The 19,571-nt window shown below is 43.0% G+C and overlaps 1 protein-coding gene across 1 annotated transcript in view; it reads left to right on the forward strand.

The window, feature by feature from the left end:
- kcnq3 (potassium voltage-gated channel, KQT-like subfamily, member 3) overlaps positions 1-19,571 on the forward strand; it is a 273,404-nt gene that overhangs the window by 201,952 nt on the left and 51,881 nt on the right. The window contains 2 exon segments of the mRNA XM_034183094.1: positions 5,609-5,781; positions 17,586-17,759. Coding sequence (XP_034038985.1) covers positions 5,609-5,781; positions 17,586-17,759 — 347 coding nt within the window.

Raw genomic sequence — 19,571 nt, forward strand, 5'->3', positions numbered from 1 at the left:
CTGCCTTGATTGTGCCAGTATGCCATTGGCAGAGAGGTCTGCTAGACTCGCGGCATTGGAAAGTGGGATGCCCAGTGGGACTTTGGCCTCCAGCCCCAGGAAGGGACCAAAGCACCGTAAACGCCCACAGGCAGGCCCCTTCTGCTAAGAAGGTTACTCATGACCATGCTTTGGCTGAAAAGGTTGAAACATTGACTTCTGAGTTTGCTCAGATTAAGTCCTTACTTCTGAATCTACAGCCTAGGGATGCTGTAACAGTTCCTGTTGTCCCTAATGAGGCTGATCAGACCGATGTAGTTACTCAGCAGGAAGAAGATGCCATGTCTATTGCTGCAACTGATCCCTTGTACATGACAAGTGATACAAACTGTGTGGAGGATCAGGATGAGAAGGGTCTCTCTCCAAGCCATTCATTGGTGGGCTCTCACACCCCTGAGGCAGAGTCCCTGCTGCAAACGGCTGGGACTATCCATTGTCAAGCAAGCTGTTCAGTTGGCTTTATCCAGGCTCGGGGTTGACAGTCCCCCTGCTGAAACCGCCACTTCAAGTGCCTTTTTCAAAGTCACTCAGAACCTTGAGTTCAATGTTCCAGCTTTGCAACCGTACATCGAGAAGCTCCACCGATGTTGGGCACACCCCAAATCATTGACCCATCTATCTTGGGACTGCAGAGCCCTTATCTCTATGTGTGATTCGGCTCAGTATGGTCTGAACTGTATGCTCTCCGTTGACAGCATTATTGCGAACCTGGTTGTGGCTCCAGTTGATGCTGCTCAGCCACATGCCCGCTGCCCACGACCTCAGTGTAGGTTCACTGATGATCTCCTCACTATGACCTAGCTGCTCGCATTGGTTGCCTAGGCAATTCACTGTCCCATTTAGCCCTTGCCCTCTCAAAGTCTTTGAAGGAGGCAGAGGTTGATGATGCTACTCAAAGTCTTAGTGATGTCTCACTCCAAACTTTTGCTTATATGTCCAGAGAGCTTGGCAGACTGATGTCGACCCTTACCACCACTAGACGTCAGGTGTGGCTTGCGCAGCCCCCCCTGTCCGAATCCTGCAGAGGTACACTCTGTTCACTGCCGGTTCTTCCAGGCCAAGTATTTGGACCTGCGGCCCAACAAACATAGGAGTGTGCTGTTGAGGCTAGTAAATTTTGACGACAGTTTGTTGACCTACACCGGACTTCCAGGCCTCAGCCAGTCAGACGTGCTACAACTTTTCACTCTACATCCAGGCTCCCGCCTAGTTCCAGAGCTGCACGTTGAGGGCCAGCTCTCCCAGTGGCCTGCCTTTCGGGAGCCTATGGGCAGACCCCCGAGAACTGAACGGTTTCACAGAGCTTCCAGTAATTGTGCCCAGAGGTCCTCAGGGATGTGAGGCAGAGGTGGTCGGGTCTAACTGCCAACGTTTGGCCTTCAGCCATTTTTCACTAAATCATCTCAAACACTGGAAGGTCCAAGTTCAAGACCCATGGGTCATTTCAACGTTGTTCGAGGGTTACAGTATTCAGTTCAGATGTCGTCCTCCAAAGTTCAATGGGGTGAGGATGACCATTGTTTCCGACCCAGTGCAGTCTGCCGCCCTACAGCAGGAGGTTTTGGAACTCCTGGAGAAGGGGGCCATAGAGCCAGTTCACAGTTCAGTCCAGTTCAGAGGGTTCTATTCAGTCTACTTCCTTGTTCCAAAGAAGGATGGCGGCTTTCGTCCTATCCTTGATCTTCGACGTCTGAATCGTTATCTCAAGGTGCTGCAGTTTCACATGCTCTGCACAGTAGACGTTCTTCAAGCTATCTCACCAGGAGACTGGTTCACAAGTGTCAACTTAAAGGACGCCTATTTCCATGTGCCAGTGGCGCCTCGTCACAAACAGTTTCTCTGTTTTGCTTTCGAGGGTCAGGCATACCAGTTCAGGGTGCTTCCTTTTGGCTTCTCTCTCGCCCATCGTACATTTACCAGATGTATGGCTGCAGCACTAGACCTACTACAAGCTCTCAGATTAAGAATCCTAGCCTACTTAGACAATTGGCTTGTCTGCGCTCCGACTCAGGAGCAGGAGCATAACGATACCGCTCTTCTACTGAATCATGTCTCTCAGTTAGGACTCACAGTGAATTTTGCGAAGAGTTCTCTTCTTCCCAGTCAACAAACAACCTTCATCGGCATTGCCATCAACTCCCTACCTATGACTCCATCGCCATTCCTGCAGAGAGTGGGCGATGTAATTCATCTCGTCTCACATGTTCAACGGACTGTGACACTGTCTTTTGGTTTGCTGCTCTCATTGATGGGCAAACTTACTGCAGTGTCGCTAGTCGTACCTTTGGGACTTCTGTTCTTGTGTCCCCTACAGATTTGGATCAACAACCTAGGCCTCAACTCAAAGATGCATCAGCACAGGCTCAGCACAGTACGACTCTCCAGCCAGTGCCTTCTGCACCTCAGACCCAGGGGGAACATAGACTTCATCTGCAGGGGTGTCCCTCTAGGCTCCATCCCTTCTCATTGAGGTGGTTGTTACAGCTGTGTCACTCAAAGGTTGGGGGGCCGTGTGGAATCACAGGATGGTGAAAGGTGTCTGGAGTCCTCAGGAGAGACTTCAACACATAAACGTGCTGGAGCTTCGAGCTGTACGACTGGCTCTCAAACATTTCCTCCCGGCCCTGAGAGGAAGACATGTTCTTGTCCAGTTGGACAACACATCTACAGTCTACCACATAAACCATCAGGCGGGCACCAGGTCCAATCACTCACTGACAGAAGCTCGGAGGCTTCTCCTATGGGCGTTGTCTCACCTTCAAAGTGTCAGAGCAGTTCATCTGCCTGGCGTACAGAACAGTGCTGCAGATTTACTCTCCAGGCAAAAACCACCACCGGGAGAGTGGAGACTGAAGCTGGTTGTGGTCCAGATCTGGCAGAAGTATGGAGTAGCGGAAGTGGACCTCTTCGCTTCAAGCACCTCGACACATTGCCCACAGTGGTACTCCCTCTCGGAACCAGACAGCCTGCTTGGGCAGGATGCATTGGCTAACCCATGGCTGGACTGCCTCCTGTACGCCTTCCCCCCTCTTCCACTGCTAATGTTGTCACTACACAGGATAGACCACAGCAGTCACAGGGTGCTGCTGGTTGCTCCATTCTGGCCGGGGAGGATTTGGTTTCCCATGATTTACAAGCTCCTTGAGGGGGAAGCCATTAAAATATCGTGAGTCACTTTTGTGTGGATTAAAGTCACTAACTGGGACTCTTGTGTTGTTGCAGCCAAGAAACGAGAATCATCCACCGTTCCGTTGGCACAGCTCCAAACGCTGCGCGGTTCTCTGCTGAGACAGAGTCCGGTCGGAATTAATAACTTCAAAACGAATTGCCGCTTTAAATAAAATGACACCTCTTACAAACGTTGTAATACAGACAAGAAACTGCAATTGACGAAAATGTTTTTTTTTCCTCCCAAAATGAGGCGTGCTGCATTCTTTATAAATTACATTCTGACGTGCAGCACAGCCAGCTGCAAGAGCTCAGTTCAGAGGTATGAAAAGACATTCATGGAAATAATGTCTGAAAGGAAATGCTTTTCACAATAACAGATTTTATTTCTATTTATGTCCAGACATCAAGGATCCACCATGTAGTTTATTATGTCCAAAGTTTAAGGATCCAGTGACCAATTTCATATTTATTTACTTTAAGACTCAATAAAATGTTGTTCAATTTCAATTCAATTTCAATTTAATCGGTCTATAAAGCGCCAAATCACAACAAAAGCCATCTCAAGGCGCCTCACATAGAACAGTTCAACATAAAAAATTAAAATAAATAAATAAAAATTAAAAAATTCAAATACATAATTAAAAACAGAAGTAAAAGAATAAAACAGATAGAAAACTGTAAAGCCTACTTTTAGTACACAAAAAATTCACAAGCGGTATCCATAAGGGAATCGATAAGGAATCGGATCGATAAGCGGAATTGATAATGGTATCGATATCGATAAAATCTTATCGATATCCTTCCCTACTGCTTATGCTTGGTGAGTGTGACTCTTCGTGACCTTGTTGGTATTAAGTCATTCAAGTGCTAAGCACCGTCCTCTGGCGGTCAGTAGGAATGAAATAGAACGAGAGTTACGAATGTAACTAAGGTTCTATGAATTCCGGATGACCGCCAGAGTTGCTTGTCACTCAGAGTCTTGCGAGTTCATTCCAAAAAGAAGCGAACGCTGGGTACATCTGGCATATAAAGACAACCAGTGACATCACCCAGGTCACATCCAATGGAGTGACTTTGTATTCTCGACCTCTCTGTGCTTGCACACATGTAGTTATCCAGGTGCTAAGCACCGTCCTCTGGCGGTCATCCGGAATTCATAGAACCTTAGTTACATTCGTAACTCTTGTTTTATCACTTCCCAGCAGAAAAAGTGTCTCAATTCAGGGGCCGCATCCTTCTAAGGCTGCACTCGTTGGTCGCCTGCGTCATCATGATGACACTCATTTTGAAGCTTCTTTGGAATGCAGCCCACGAATGCCCGTTGTGTCCTTCATTTTTATCCAAAAAATGAAGGATACAACAAGTGTATCGTTCGTTGCACAAACAATCCCAAGAGTTATTGTGCGACACCCCCCACACACTCCCCCAGACAAAGTGGTTGATTAAAACAAAAGCCCAGTTTCAGGCTCCATATGTACAATATAAATAAGTGTTGTATATAAGTATATAATTGTTAAGCTACAGGTTGCGCCCACTATGCTCAGTGGTTGCGTGGAACTGTCAAGGTTGTAAGGGGACTGGGGACAGGGGCGAGATAAGCCAGTGACACAATTGCAAATTGCTCTGTAGGCTAGATCATCTTATTTCAGAACAGTTGGTTCAGCCTCTGATATCTGAAGGATAGATCTTCATATGTTCATATGAATGTTTCTTTCAGTCAGAGCTTCTTCTTCTTATTGTTTAATGGTTTTAACGATACATAACCACCACCTTTTTGCTCCAGAGTGTAAATCACAGTACCTTATGCAGCTTGTCATGCATGTGGGTGGTGCCATCTTGGTGGCCATAGATAATGCAGTAATTAAAGAAAAAGGGACTAGTGTTGGACTTGGCATGGTTTCAGCATCATGTGTAAGTTACGTAATGGAATGGAAATGGCAGCAGTTTAAATGTGGACAAATTGAACGTAGATCTCATCTCTTGTCTTAACTGAAATCGTTGTCTGTTCCAGTCTAGCTGTAACTGATGAACCAACATGCACAGTTTGTCCAAACACACTAACAGTTATGCTTCTCCAGCTTTTTTAGGCTACTTTTTTAGGTTAACTGTGCATAATAGCAGCCTGGACCAAAAATTGATGCTACTAATTGTATTCATTTATTGTAATTTTGAGTCTGACAACAATAAACATATTTTTAGTTTTGGGTGCAAGCAAAATATGTGCAACTGGAATCTTGATGTTGAGAGGTTTTTTTTTTTGCCAACTGCCTGTGGCTACTGTGCTGTCAGTGTGAGGCTGTGAGCACACACAGATAGCTCATGGAACAACTGCTAGGTTACTGAGTAAAATGGCAAAGTGAAAAAGAACCTGCTTATTTCCATCTTTGATCTGTTGCAGATATCTTTGTGCTGATCGCCTCAGTGCCAGTGGTGGCGGTGCGCAACCAAGGCAACGTGTTGGCCACGTCCCTGCGCAGCCTTCGCTTCCTACAGATCCTGCGGATGCTACGTATGGACCGACGCGGAGGAACCTGGAAGCTGCTGGGCTCCGCCATCTATGCGCACAGCAAGGTGTGAAGTGTTCCTGCTGCCAGAATGTCGTAACCTGAAAACCACTGGATCTTCAAATAAAGCAAGGGAACTGCCATTTTCAACATTTTGATTATCTAAAAGCAAATATGTGGTTCTGAAGTGAAGCAAAGACTAAGCATCCCCACCGTTCTCCTAAAAGAGATAGTCATCCCTCATCCAGATTCATTTTATTCTGCTGCACAATGTAACTCATGGTGTTGTTGCATGTTTGTGGAGGAGCTGATCACATTTTGTTTGACTCATGTTGTTTGCTTAGCAGCTGATCACGGTTTGTTTAACTCGTGTGCTGGTGTTGTGTGTTTGTGTAGGAACTGATCACAGTTTATTTAACTCGTGTTGTTGTTGCTGCATATTTGTGTAGGACCTCATCATGGATTGTTTAACTCTTGTATTGTTGTTGCTTCGTGTTTGTGTAGGGGCTGATCATGGTTTGTTTAACTCTTGTATTGTTGTTGCTTCGTGTTTGTGTAGGGGCTGATCATGGTTTGTTTAACTCTTGTATTGTTGTTGCTGCATGTTTGTGTAGGAGCTGATCACAGATTGCTTAACTTATGCGTTGTTGCTGTTGTTGCATGTTTGTGTGGGAGCTGACCGCTGTTTGCTTAACTAGTGCATTGTTGCTGTTGTTGCGTGTTTGTGTGGGAGTTGATCGCAGTTTGTTTAACTGGCATGTTGTCGATGCATGTTTGCGTAGGGTCTGATCACAGCTTCTTTCACTCGTGTTGTTGAGTGTTTGTGTAGGAGCTGCTCATGCATTGTTTAACTCGTAATTCATAGATAATTGGCAAAGCTTCTGGGGAAAACCTGGTCTTGTTAGGAGAGACGGCATCCATCCCACTTTGGATGGAGCAGCTCTCATTTCTAGAAATCTGGCCAATTTTCTTAAATCCTCTAAACCGTGACTATCCAGGTTTGGGACCAGGAAGCAGAGTTGTAGTCTTACACACCTCTCTGCAGCTTCTCTCCCCCTGCCATCCCCTCATTATCCCATCCCCGTAGAGACGGTGCCTGCTCCCAGACCACCAACAACCAGTAAAAATCTATTTAAGCATAAAAATTCAAAAAGAAAAAATAATATAGCACCTTCAACTGCACCACAGACTAAAACAGTTAAATGTGGTTTATTAAACATTAGATCTCTCTCTTCTAAGTCCCTGTTAGTAAATGATATAATAATGGATCAACATATTGATTTATTCTGCCTTACAGAAACCTGGTTACAGCAGGATGAATATGTTAGTTTAAATGAGTCAACACCCCCGAGTCACACTAACTGCCAGAACGCTCGTAGCACGGGCCGAGGCGGAGGATTAGCAGCAATCTTCCACTCCAGCTTATTAATTAAGCAAAAACCCAGACAGAGCTTTAATTCATTTGAAAGCTTGTCTCTTAGTCTTGTCCATCCAAATTGGAAGTCTCAAAAACCAGTTTTATTTGTTGTTATCTATCGTCCACCTGGTCGTTACTGTGAGGTTCTCTGTGAATTTTCGGACCTTTTGTCTGACTTAGTGCTTAGCTCAGATAAGATAATTATAGTGGGCGATTTTAACATCCACACAGATGCTGAGAATGACAGCCTCAACACTGCATTTAATCTATTGTTAGTCTCGATTGGCTTTGCTCAAAATGTAAATGAGTCCACCCACCACTTAGATCTTGTTCTGACTTATGGTATGGAAATTGAAGACTTAACAGTATTCCCTGAAAACCCCCTTCTGTCTGATCATTTCTTAATAACATTTACATTTACTCTGATGGACTACCCAGTAGTGGGGAATAAGTTTCATTACAGTAGAAGTCTTTCAGAAAGCGCTCTAACTAGGTTTAAGGATATGATTCCTTCTTTATGTTCTCCAATGCCATATACCAACACAGGGCAGAGTAGCTACCTAAACTCTGTGAGTGAGATAGATTATCTCGTCAATAGTTTTATATCCTCATTGAGGACAACTTTGGATGCTGTAGCTCCTCTGAAAAACAGAGCCTTAAATCAGAAGTGCCTGACTCCGTGGTATAACTCACAAACTCGCAGCTTAAAGCAGATAACGTAAGTAAGTTGGAGAGGAAATGGCGTCTCACTAATTTAGAAGAGCTTCACTTAGCCTGGAAAAAGAGTCTGTTGCTCTATAAAAAAGCCATCCGTAAAGCTAGGACATCTTACTACTCATCACTAATTGAAGAAAATAAGAACAACCCCAGGTTTTTTTCAGTACTGTAGCCAGGCTGACAAAGAGTCAGAGCTCTATTGAGCCGAGTATTCCTTTAACTTTAACTAGTAATGACTTAATGACTTTCTTTGCTAATAAAATTTTAACTATTAGAGAAAAAATTACTCATAACCATCCCAAAGACATATTGTTCTCTTTGGCTGCTTTCAGTGATGCCGATATTTGGTTAGACTCTTTCTCTCCGATTGGACTGAGTTATTTTCATTAGTTACTTCCTCCAAACCATCAACATGTCTATTAGACCCCATTCCTACCAGGCTGCTCAAGGAAGCCCTACCATTAATTAATGCTTCGATCTTAAATATGATCAGTCTGTCTTTATTAGTTGGCTATGTACCACAGGCATTTAAGGTGGCAGTAATTAAACCATTACTTAAAAAGCCATCACTTGACCCAGCTATCTTAGCTAATTATAGGCCAATCTCCAACCTTCCTTTTCTCTCAAAAATTCTTGAAAGGGTAGTTGTAAAACAGCTATCTGATCATCTGCAGAGGAATGGTCTATTTGAAGAGTTTCAGTCAGGTTTTAGAATTCATCATAGTACAGAAACAGCATTAGTGAAGGTTACAAATGATCTTCTTATGGCCTCATCTCTGTGCTTGTTCTGTTAGACCTCAGTGCTGCTTTTGATACTGTTGACCATAAAATTTTATTACAGAGATTAGAGCATGCCATAGGTATTAAAGGCACTGCACTGCGGTGGTTTGAATCATATTTATCTAATAGATTACAATTTGTTCATGTAAATGGGGAATCTTCTTCACAGACTAAGGTTAATTATGGAGTTCCACAAGGTTCTGTGCTAGGACCAATTTTATTCACTTTATACATGCTTCCCTTAGGCAGTATTATTAGACAACATTGCTTAAATTTTCATTGTTACGCAGATGATACTCAGCTTTATCTATCCATGAAGCCAGAGGACACACACCAATTAACTAAACTGCAGGATTGTCTTACAGACATAAAGACATGGATGACCTCTAATTTCCTGCTTTTAAACTCAGATAAAACTGAAGTTATTGTACTTGGCCCCACAAATCTTAGAAACATGGTGTCTAACCAGATCCTTACTCTGGATGGCATTACCCTGACCTCTAGTAATACTGTGAGAAATCTTGGAGTCATTTTTGATCAGGATATGTCATTCAATGCGCATATTAAACAAATATGTAGGACTGCTTTTTTGCATTTGCGCAATATCTCTAAAATTAGAAAGGTCTTGTCTCAGAGTGATGCTGAAAAACTAATTCATGCATTTATTTCCTCTAGGCTGGACTATTGTAATTCATTATTATCAGGTTGTCCTAAAAGTTCCCTAAAAAGCCTTCAGTTAATTCAAAATGCTGCAGCTAGAGTACTGACAGGGACTAGAAGGAGAGAGCATATTTCACCCATATTGGCCTCTCTTCATTGGCTTCCTGTTAATTCTAGAATAGAATTTAAAATTCTTCTTCTTACTTATAAGGTTTTGAATAATCAGGTCCCATCTTATCTTAGGGACCTCATAGTACCATATCACCCCAATAGAGTGCTTCGCTCTCAGACTGCAGGCTTACTTGTAGTTCCTAGGGTTCGTAAGAGTAGAATGGGAGGCAGAGCCTTCAGCTTTCAGGCTCCTCTCCTCTGGAACCAGCTCCCAATTCAGATCAGGGAGACAGAAACCCTCTCTACTTTTAAGATTAGGCTTAAAACTTTCCTTTTTGCTAAAGCTTATAGTTAGGGCTGGATCAGGTGACCCTGAACCATCCCTTAGTTATGCTGCTATAGACTTAGACTGCTGGGGGGTTCCCATGATGCACTGAGTGTTTCTTTCTCTTTTTGCTCTGTATGCACCGCCCTGCATTTAATCATTAGTGATTGATCTCTGCTCTCTTCCACAGCATGTCTTTTTCCTGGTTCTCTCCCTCAGCCCCAACCAGTCCCAGCAGAAGACTGCCCCTCCCTGAGCCTGGTTCTGCTGGAGGTTTCTTCCTGTTAAAAGGGAGTTTTTCCTTCCCACTGTCGCCAAGTGCTTGCTCACAGGGGGTCGTTTTGACAGTTGGGGTTTTTCTGTAATTGTTGTATGGCTTTGCCTTGCAATATGAAGCGCCTTGGGGCAACTGTTTGTTGTGGTTTGGCGCTATATAAATGAAATTGATTTGATTTGATTCGTGTGTTGCTGTTGTTGAGTGTGTAGGGGCTGATCATGAATTTAACTTGTGTGTTGTTGTTTCTGCATGTTTGTGTAGTAGCAATCACGGTTTGTTTAACTCGTGTGTTGTTCTTTTGCTGCATGTTTGTGTAGGAGCTGATCACAGTTTAACTCATCTGTTGTTTGTTTGTGTAGGAGTTGATCAGGGATTGTTTAACTCGTGTGTTGTTCTTTTGCTGCATGTTTGTGTAGGAGCTGATCACAGTTTAACTCATCTGTTGTTTGTTTATGTAGGAGTTGATCAGGGATTGTTTAACTCGTGTGTTGTTCTTTTGCTGCATGTTTGTGTAGGAGCTGATCACAGTTTAACTCATCTGTTGTTTGTTTGTGTAGGAGCTGATCAGGGATTGTTTAACTCGTGTGTTGTTCTTTTGCTGCATATTTGTGTAGGAGCTGATCACAGTTTGTTTATCTCATCTGTTGTTGTTTGTTTGTGTAGGAGCTGATCAGGGATTGTTTAACTCAGTTTAACAGGGATTGTTTGGAGCAGGCTGCGGCCTCAACTGGAGCGGGCTGCGGCCTCAACTTTACCTAAATTCTGGGTCTTTTAGTGAAGTTTAGGGCTAGTGGCCGGCGATCACCTTAGTATTTCTCTGTTTTTCTTGTTGTTTAATGCTGACAAATTTATACAGTATGTTTTTGTCTTTCTGATGCCTGATTCTGTTTTTTCTCTCTGTTTAAGGTGCAGCTCCATCCAGAGATGGGAGTTGTATTCGTGTTGGCGATCCTCCTGTCCTGTGCGCCAATAGCATTTCTTGTGTATTCGTCCATGAATTGTTCTGTGAATTTATGTTTGTAGCATGGCCCAAGCAGAGGGTCACTCCTTTGAGTCTGGTCTGCTTAAGGTTTCTTCCTCAGAGGGAGTTTTTCCTTACCACTGTTGCTCTGGGGGTTGGTAAGGTTAGACCTTACCTATGTGAAGCGCTTTGAGGCAACTCATTTGTTGTTGTTGTTACGTGTTTGTGTAGGAGCTGATCACGGTTGCTGTGTGTTTGTGTAGTAGCTGATCACAGTTTGTTTAACTCGTGTGTTGTTGCTGTGTGTGTGTGTGTGTGTGTGTGTGTGTGTGTGTGTGTGTGTGTGTGTGTGTGTGTAGGAGCTCATCACAGTGTTTAACTCCTGTTGTTGATGCGTGTTTGTGTCGGAGCTGATCACAGTTTGTTGAACTTGTGTGTTGTTGCGTGTTTGTGTAGGAGCTGATCACAGTTTGTTTAACTTGTGTGTTGTTCCTGTTGCGTGTTTGTGTAGGAGCTGATCACAATTTGTTTAACTTGTGTGTTGTTCCTGTTGCGTGTTTGTGTAGGAGCTGATCACAGTTTGTTTAACTTGTGTGTTGTTCCTGTTGCGTGTTTGTGTAGGAGCTGATCACAATTTGTTTAACTTGTGTGTTGTTCCTGTTGCGTGTTTGTGTAGGAGCTGATCACAGTTTGTTTAACTTGTGTGTTGTTCCTGTTGCGTGTTTGTGTAGGAGCTGATCACAGTTTGTTTAACTTGTGTGTTGTTCCTGTTGCGTGTTTGTGTAGGAGCTGATCACAGTTTGTTTAACTTGTGTGTTGTTCCTGTTGCGTGTTTGTGTAGGAGCTGATCACAGTTTGTTTAACTTGTGTGTTGTTCCTGTTGCGTGTTTGTGTAGGAGCTGATCACAATTTGTTTAACTTGTGTGTTGTTCCTGTTGCGTGTTTGTGTAGGAGCTGATCACAGTTTGTTTAACTTGTGTGTTGTTCCTGTTGCGTGTTTGTGTAGGAGCTGATCACAGTTTAACTTGTGTGTTGTTCCTGTTGCGTGTTTGTGTAGGAGCTGATCACAATTTGTTTAACTTGTGTGTTGTTGCAGCATGTTTGTGTTGGAGCTGATCACAGTTTGTTTTACTTCTTTGTTGTTCTAGTTGCGTGTTTGTGTAGGAGCTGATCGCGGTTTGTTTAACATGTGTGTTATTGTTGTTGCTGCATGTTTGTGTAGGAGCTCATCACAGTTTGTTTAACTCGTCTGTTGTTCTTGAATGTTTGTGCAGGAGCTGATCACAGTTTGTTTTACTTGTGTGTTGTTGCTGCGTGTTTGTGTCGGAGCTGATCACATTTTGTTTAATTCGTGTTCTTGTTGCGTGTTTGTGTAGGAGCTGATCAAAGTTCGTTTAACTTGTGTGTTGTTGCCATGTGTTTCTGTAGGAGCTGATCACAGTTTCTTTAACCTGTGTGTTGTTGCGGCGTGTTTGTGTCAGAGCTCATCACAGTTTGTTTAACTTATGTGTTGTTCTAGTTGCGTGTTTGTGTAAGAGCTGATCGCGGTTTGTTTAACTTGTGTGTTATTGTTGTTGCTGCATGTTTGTGTAGGAGCTCATCACAGTTTGTTTAACTCATCTGTTGTTCTTGAATGTGTATGGAGGAGCTGATCACAGTTTTTTTAACTTGTGTGTTGTTGCTGCGTGTTTGTGTAAGAGCTGGTCACTGTTTGTTTAACTTGTGTGTTGTTGCATTTTTGTGTAGGAGCTGGTCACAGTTTGTTTAATTTGTGTGTTGTTCTTGTTGCTTGTTTGTGTAGGAGCTGATCACAGTTTGTTTAACTTGTGTGTTGTTCTTGTTGCTTGTTTGTGTAGGAGCTGATCACAGTTTTTTTAACTTGTGTGTTGTTGCTGCGTGTTTGTGTAAGAGCTGATCACAGTTTTTTTAACTTGTGTGTTGTTGCTGCGTGTTTGTGTAAGAGCTGATCATGTTGTTTAACTCGTGTTCTTATTGCGTGTTTGTGTAGGAGCTGATCACAGTTTGTTTAACTTGTGTGTTGTTCTTGTTGCTTGTTTGTGTAGGAGCTGATCACAGTTTTTTTAACTTGTGTGTTGTTGCTGCGTGTTTGTGTAAGAGCTGATCATGGTTTGTTTAACTCGTGTGTTATTGTTGTTGCTGCGTGTTTGTGTAGGAGCTGATCACAGTTTGTTTCACTTGTGTGTTGCGTGTTTGTGTAGGAACCTAATCAAAGTTCGTTTAACTTGTGTGTTGTTGCTACCTGTTTTGTAGGAGCTGATCACACTTTGTTTAACTTGTGTCTTTTTGCTGCGTGTTTGTGTTGGAGCTCTACACAATTTGTTTAACTTATGTGTTGTTGCTGCGTGTTTCTGTTGGAACTGATCACGGTTTGTTTAATTCATGTGTTGTTGCATTTTTGTTAGGAGCTGATCGCAGATTGTTTCACTGGTGTGTTGTTGCGTGTTTGTGTCGGATCTGATGACGGTTTGTTCAACTTGTGTATTGTTGTTGCTGCATTTTTGTTTAGGATCTCATCACAGTTTGTTTAACTCTTGTATTCTTGTTGCGTGTTTGTGTAGGAGCTGAACACAGTTTGTTTAACTCTTGTGTTGTTCTTGTTGCGTATTTGTGTAGGAGCTGATCACAGTTTGTTCAACTTGTGTGTTGTTGTTGCTGCATGTTTGTTTAGGATCTCATCACAGTTTGTTTAACTCTTGTGTTATTGTTGCGTGTTTGTGTATGAGCTGAACACAGTTTGTGTAACTTGTGTGTTGTTGCTGCATGTTTCTGTTGGAGCTGATCACGGTTTGTTTAATTCGTGTTTTGTTTTTGTGTTTTTGTGTAGGAGCTGATTGCGGATTGTTTCACCCGTGTGTTGTTGTTGCGTGTTTGTGTCGGAGCTAATCGCAGTTTGTTTAACTCGTGTTTTGTTGCGTTTTTGTTAGGAGCTGATCGCAGATTGTTTCACTCGTGTGTTGTTGTTGCGTGTTTGTGTCGGAGCTGATAACGGTTTGTTTAAGTTGTGTGTTGGTGCTGTGTGTTTGTGTAGGAGCTGATCACAGTTTGTTTAACTCGTGTGTTGTTGCTGCATGTTTGTGTCATAGCTCATCACATTTTGTTTATCTCGTCTGTTGTTCTTGCTGAATGTTTGTGTAGAAGCTTATCACAGTTTGTTTAACTTGTGTGTTGTTGCGTGTTTCTGTAGGAGCTGATCACAGTTTGTTTAACGTGTGTTGTTGTTGCGTTTTTGTTAGGAGCTGATCGCAGATTGTTTCACTCATGTGTTGTTGCGTGTTTGTGTCGGAGCTGATCACACTTTGTTTAACTCGTGTGTTATTGTTGTTGCTGCGTGTTTGTGTATTAGCTCATCACAGTTTGTTTAACTTGTGTGTTGTTCCTGTTGCGTGTTTGTGTAGGAGCTGATCACAGTTTGTTTAACTTGTGTGTTGTTCCTGTTGCGTGTTTGTGTAGGAGCTGATCACAATTTGTTTAACTTGTGTGTTGTTGCAGCATGTTTGTGTTGGAGCTGATCACAGTTTGTTTTACTTCTTTGTTGTTCTAGTTGCGTGTTTGTGTAGGAGCTGATCGCGGTTTGTTTAACATGTGTGTTATTGTTGTTGCTGCATGTTTGTGTAGGAGCTCATCACAGTTTGTTTAACTCGTCTGTTGTTCTTGAATGTTTGTGTAGGAGCTGATCAAAGTTCGTTTAACTTGTGTGTTGTTGCCATGTGTTTCTGTAGGAGCTGATCACAGTTTCTTTAACCTGTGTGTTGTTGCGGCGTGTTTGTGTCAGAGCTCATCACAGTTTGTTTAACTTATGTGTTGTTCTAGTTGCGTGTTTGTGTAAGAGCTGATCGCGGTTTGTTTAACTTGTGTGTTATTGTTGTTGCTGCATGTTTGTGTAGGAGCTCATCACAGTTTGTTTAACTCATCTGTTGTTCTTGAATGTGTATGGAGGAGCTGATCACAGTTTTTTAACTTGTGTGTTGTTGCTGCGTGTTTGTGTAAGAGCTGGTCACTGTTTGTTTAACTTGTGTGTTGTTGCATTTTTGTGTAGGAGCTGGTCACAGTTTGTTTAATTTGTGTGTTGTTCTTGTTGTTTGTGTTGGAGCTGATCAGGTTGTTTAACTTGTGTTCTTATTGCGTGTTTGTGTAGGAGCTGATCACAGTTTGTTTAACTTGTGTGTTGTTCTTGTTGCTTGTTTGTGTAGGAGCTGATCACAGTTTTTTTAACTTGTGTGTTGTTGCTGCGTGTTTGTGTAAGAGCTGGTCACTGTTTGTTTAACTTGTGTGTTGTTGCATTTTTGTGTAGGAGTTGGTCACAATTTGTTTAATTTGTGTGTTGTTCTTGTTGCATGTTTCTGTTGGAACTGATCACATTTTGTTTAATTCGTGTTCTTGTTGCGTGTTTGTGTAGGAGCTGATCAAAGTTCGTTTAACTTGTGTGTTGTTGCCATGTGTTTCTGTAGGAGCTGATCACAGTTTCTTTAACCTGTGTGTTGTTGCGGCGTGTTTGTGTCAGAGCTCATCACAGTTTGTTTAACTTATGTGTTGTTCTAGTTGCGTGTTTGTGTAAGAGCTGATCGCGGTTTGTTTAACTTGTGTGTTATTGTTGTTGCTGCATGTTTGTGTAGGAGCTCATCACAGTTTGTTTAACTCATCTGTTGTTCTTGAATGTGTATGGAGGAGCTGATCACAGTTTTTTAACTTGTGTGTTGTTGCTGCGTGTTTGTGTAAGAGCTGGTCACTGTTTGTTTAACTTGTGTGTTGTTGCATTTTTGTGTAGGAGCTGGTCACAGTTTGTTTAATTTGTGTGTTGTTCTTGTTGTTTGTGTTGGAGCTGATCAGGTTGTTTAACTTGTGTTCTTATTGCGTGTTTGTGTAGGAGCTGATCACAGTTTGTTTAACTTGTGTGTTGTTCTTGTTGCTTGTTTGTGTAGGAGCTGATCACAGTTTTTTTAACTTGTGTGTTGTTGCTGCGTGTTTGTGTAAGAGCTGGTCACTGTTTGTTTAACTTGTGTGTTGTTGCATTTTTGTGTAGGAGTTGGTCACAATTTGTTTAATTTGTGTGTTGTTCTTGTTGCATGTTTCTGTTGGAACTGATCACATTTTGTTTAATTCGTGTTCTTGTTGCGTGTTTGTGTAGGAGCTGATCAAAGTTCGTTTAACTTGTGTGTTGTTGCCATGTGTTTCTGTAGGAGCTGATCACAGTTTCTTTAACCTGTGTGTTGTTGCGGCGTGTTTGTGTCAGAGCTCATCACAGTTTGTTTAACTTATGTGTTGTTCTAGTTGCGTGTTTGTGTAAGAGCTGATCGCGGTTTGTTTAACTTGTGTGTTATTGTTGTTGCTGCATGTTTGTGTAGGAGCTCATCACAGTTTGTTTAACTCATCTGTTGTTCTTGAATGTGTATGGAGGAGCTGATCACAGTTTTTTTAACTTGTGTGTTGTTGCTGCGTGTTTGTGTAAGAGCTGGTCACTGTTTGTTTAACTTGTGTGTTGTTGCATTTTTGTGTAGGAGCTGGTCACAGTTTGTTTAATTTGTGTGTTGTTCTTGTTGTTTGTGTTGGAGCTGATCAGGTTGTTTAACTTGTGTTCTTATTGCGTGTTTGTGTAGGAGCTGATCACAGTTTGTTTAACTTGTGTGTTGTTCTTGTTGCTTGTTTGTGTAGGAGCTGATCACAGTTTTTTTAACTTGTGTGTTGTTGCTGCGTGTTTGTGTAAGAGCTGGTCACTGTTTGTTTAACTTGTATGTTGTTGCATTTTTGTGTAGGAGTTGGTCACAATTTGTTTAATTTGTGTGTTGTTCTTGTTGCATGTTTCTGTTGGAACTGATCACAGTTTGTTTAACTTGTGTGTTGTTCTTGTTGCGTGTTTGTGTAGGAGCTGATCACGGTCTGTTTATCTTGTGTGTTGTTGCTGCGTGTTTGTGTCAGAGCTGATCACAGTTTGTTTAACTTGTGTGTTGTTTTTGTGGTTGAGCTGATCACAGTGTGTTTAACTTATGTGTTGTTGCTGCGTGTTTGTGTAGGAGCTCTACACAGTTTGTTTAACTTGTCTGTTGTTGTTGCGTGTTTGTGTTGGAGCTGATCGCAGTTTGTTTAAGTTGTGTGTTGTTGTTATTGTTGTTGCTGCATGTTTGTGGAGGTGCCGATCACGGCTTGTTTAACTTGTGTGTTTTTCATGCTTTTTTGTTTTGAAATTGCTCATTGTTTGTTTAACTCGTTTGTTGTTCTTCTTGCTGCATGTTTGTGTAGGAGCTGATCACAGTTTGTTTAACTCGTGAGTTGTTCTTGTTGCGTGTGTGTAGGAGCTGATCACAGTTTGTTTAACTTGTGTGTTGCGTGTTTGTGTCGGAGCTGATCACAGTTTGTTTAACTCATGTGTTGTTCTTGTTGCGTGTTTGTGTAGGAGCTGATCACAGTTTGTTCAACTCGTGTGTTGTTCTTGTTGCGTGTTTGTGTAGGAGCTGATCACAGTTTGTTTCACTCGTGTGTTCTTGTTGCGTGTTTGTGTACGAGCTGATCACAGTTTGTTTAACTCGTGTGTTGTTCTTGTTACGTGTTTGTGTAGGAGCGGATCACAGTTTGTTTAACTTGTGTGTGGTTGTTGCATGTTTGTGTAGGAGCTGATCACGGCCTGGTACATCGGTTTCCTGTCCCTCATTCTGGCCTCCTTCCTGGTCTACCTGGTTGAGAAGGACGATGTCTCAGTGGAGTCACCGGAACATGAGGATCCGACTGCTCAGCCCAAAGTTCAGGACTTTGACACGTATGCTGACGCGCTGTGGTGGGGGCTGGTATGTCTGACACACCTTTAATTAACTTTTATTTATTTTTCCACAGTTCTTTTTTTTCAGTTCATCACACTATTTTGCAATTTTGGTGTTGAATTTGGAAAAGTTCCTGAATGTCCTTGTTCATTGTTCTTCTGTGAGGAGTGCTGAATATTGGCATGAGTCAAGTTATATCTGTCTCTGAGTAATGTTAAGATTCTGCTGTGTGTGACATTCAGAACTTTAAGTCTGCTGTTGGAGGACACAGTGTTTGTGGGCCGGTCCAGAACTTTTGAGTAGCAGCTGAGCTTCATCTCTAATGAACGGCCTCGGGCCAACGAGGCGCTGACACTGTTTTTTTTTTTCGATCATTAATGAAGACGTGACCTTCAGTCACAGAAGTTCAGTTTGGCGAGTTGACAAGGATCCATTCACTGAAGTGTCCTTGAGCAAAGTGGTATTTGTGTGAAAAGATGAATTCATCTTACGTGGATCAATAAGTGATTTTCTTAGTATGTCATTGCTGGAGGTCGCTGAGTTCAGCAAAGTTGTCGTGTGTCTGCACATAGTACAAAGACAACATTCATTATTTTGTCCACTGAAGAGGTTGTGTGTGAGGGGGTCTCATCACTCATCTTCAACTGCTTGCCCGAGATCGGGTTCATCCCGCAGCACCAGTTCTGCTTATCAAAAATGGCCCACTAGGAGGCTTGCCTTCCACACCCGGCTCCAAGCCAGTGAGCCAAGCTTCTTACCTGTTTAAAATTTGGGAATAGGTTGAGGTTGTTTTCCTCAGCTAAGCTGTACGTTGTTTAAGCTGACTTAAAACTGGCACAGACCAGGGGAATCCGACTGTTTAATTAAAACAAAGCATCACCAACAGCTCTAGCAACAGCTCTCGAAGGGGATCCCAGACTTCCCTCTCCCGGGCCACATTGGCCACCTCTGTCTGGCACCCAGGAGGCATCCTTACCAGATGCCCGAACCACCTCAGCTGACTCCTTTCAACGTGAAGAAGTAGCTGCTCTACTCCGAGCTCCCCACAGATGACCGAACTTCTCACCCTATCTCTAAGGGAGACATCAGCCACCCTCCTTAGGAAGCCCATTTCAGCCACTTGTACCCGCGATCTAGTTCTTTCGGTCATGACCCAACACTCATGACCATAGATGAGAGTAGGAACGAAGATTGACCAGTAGATTGAGAGCTTTGCCTTTGGCTCAGCTACCTTTTCGTCACAACAGTACAGTAGAGCAAATGCGACACTGCCCCTGCTGCACCAGTTCTCCAGCCAATCTCATGCTCCATTGTCCCCTTGCTTGTGAACAAGACACAGAGGTACTTGAATTCCTTCACTTGGGGCAAGACCGTATTCCCTACCCGGAGTAGGCAATCCATCGGTTTCCTGCTGAGAACGATGGCCTCAGATTTAAAGGTGCTAATCCTCATCCCAGCCATTTCACATTCGGGTGCGAACCGATCCAGTGAGTGTTGGAGGTCATCGGCCAATGAAGCCAACAGGACCACATCATCTGCAAAAAGCAGTGATGAGACCCTGAGCCCACCAAACCAGAAACCCTCCTCCCCCCGACTACGACTTGATATCCTGTCCATGAATATCACAAACAGGATTGGTGACAAGGTGGAGACCAACCCCCACAGGAAACAAGTCCGACTTACTGCCAAGCACCCGAACACAGCCCTCACTTTATGAGTACAGAGATTGGATGGCCCTGAGAAGGGACCCCCTCACTCCATACTCCCGCAGCACCTCCCACAGTATCTTGCAGGGTACCCAATCATAGGCATTCTCCAGGTCCACAAAACACATGTAGA

Source organism: Thalassophryne amazonica, chromosome 12 (genome assembly GCF_902500255.1).
Source record: "Thalassophryne amazonica chromosome 12, fThaAma1.1, whole genome shotgun sequence".
Classification (NCBI taxonomy): domain Eukaryota; kingdom Metazoa; phylum Chordata; class Actinopteri; order Batrachoidiformes; family Batrachoididae; genus Thalassophryne; species Thalassophryne amazonica.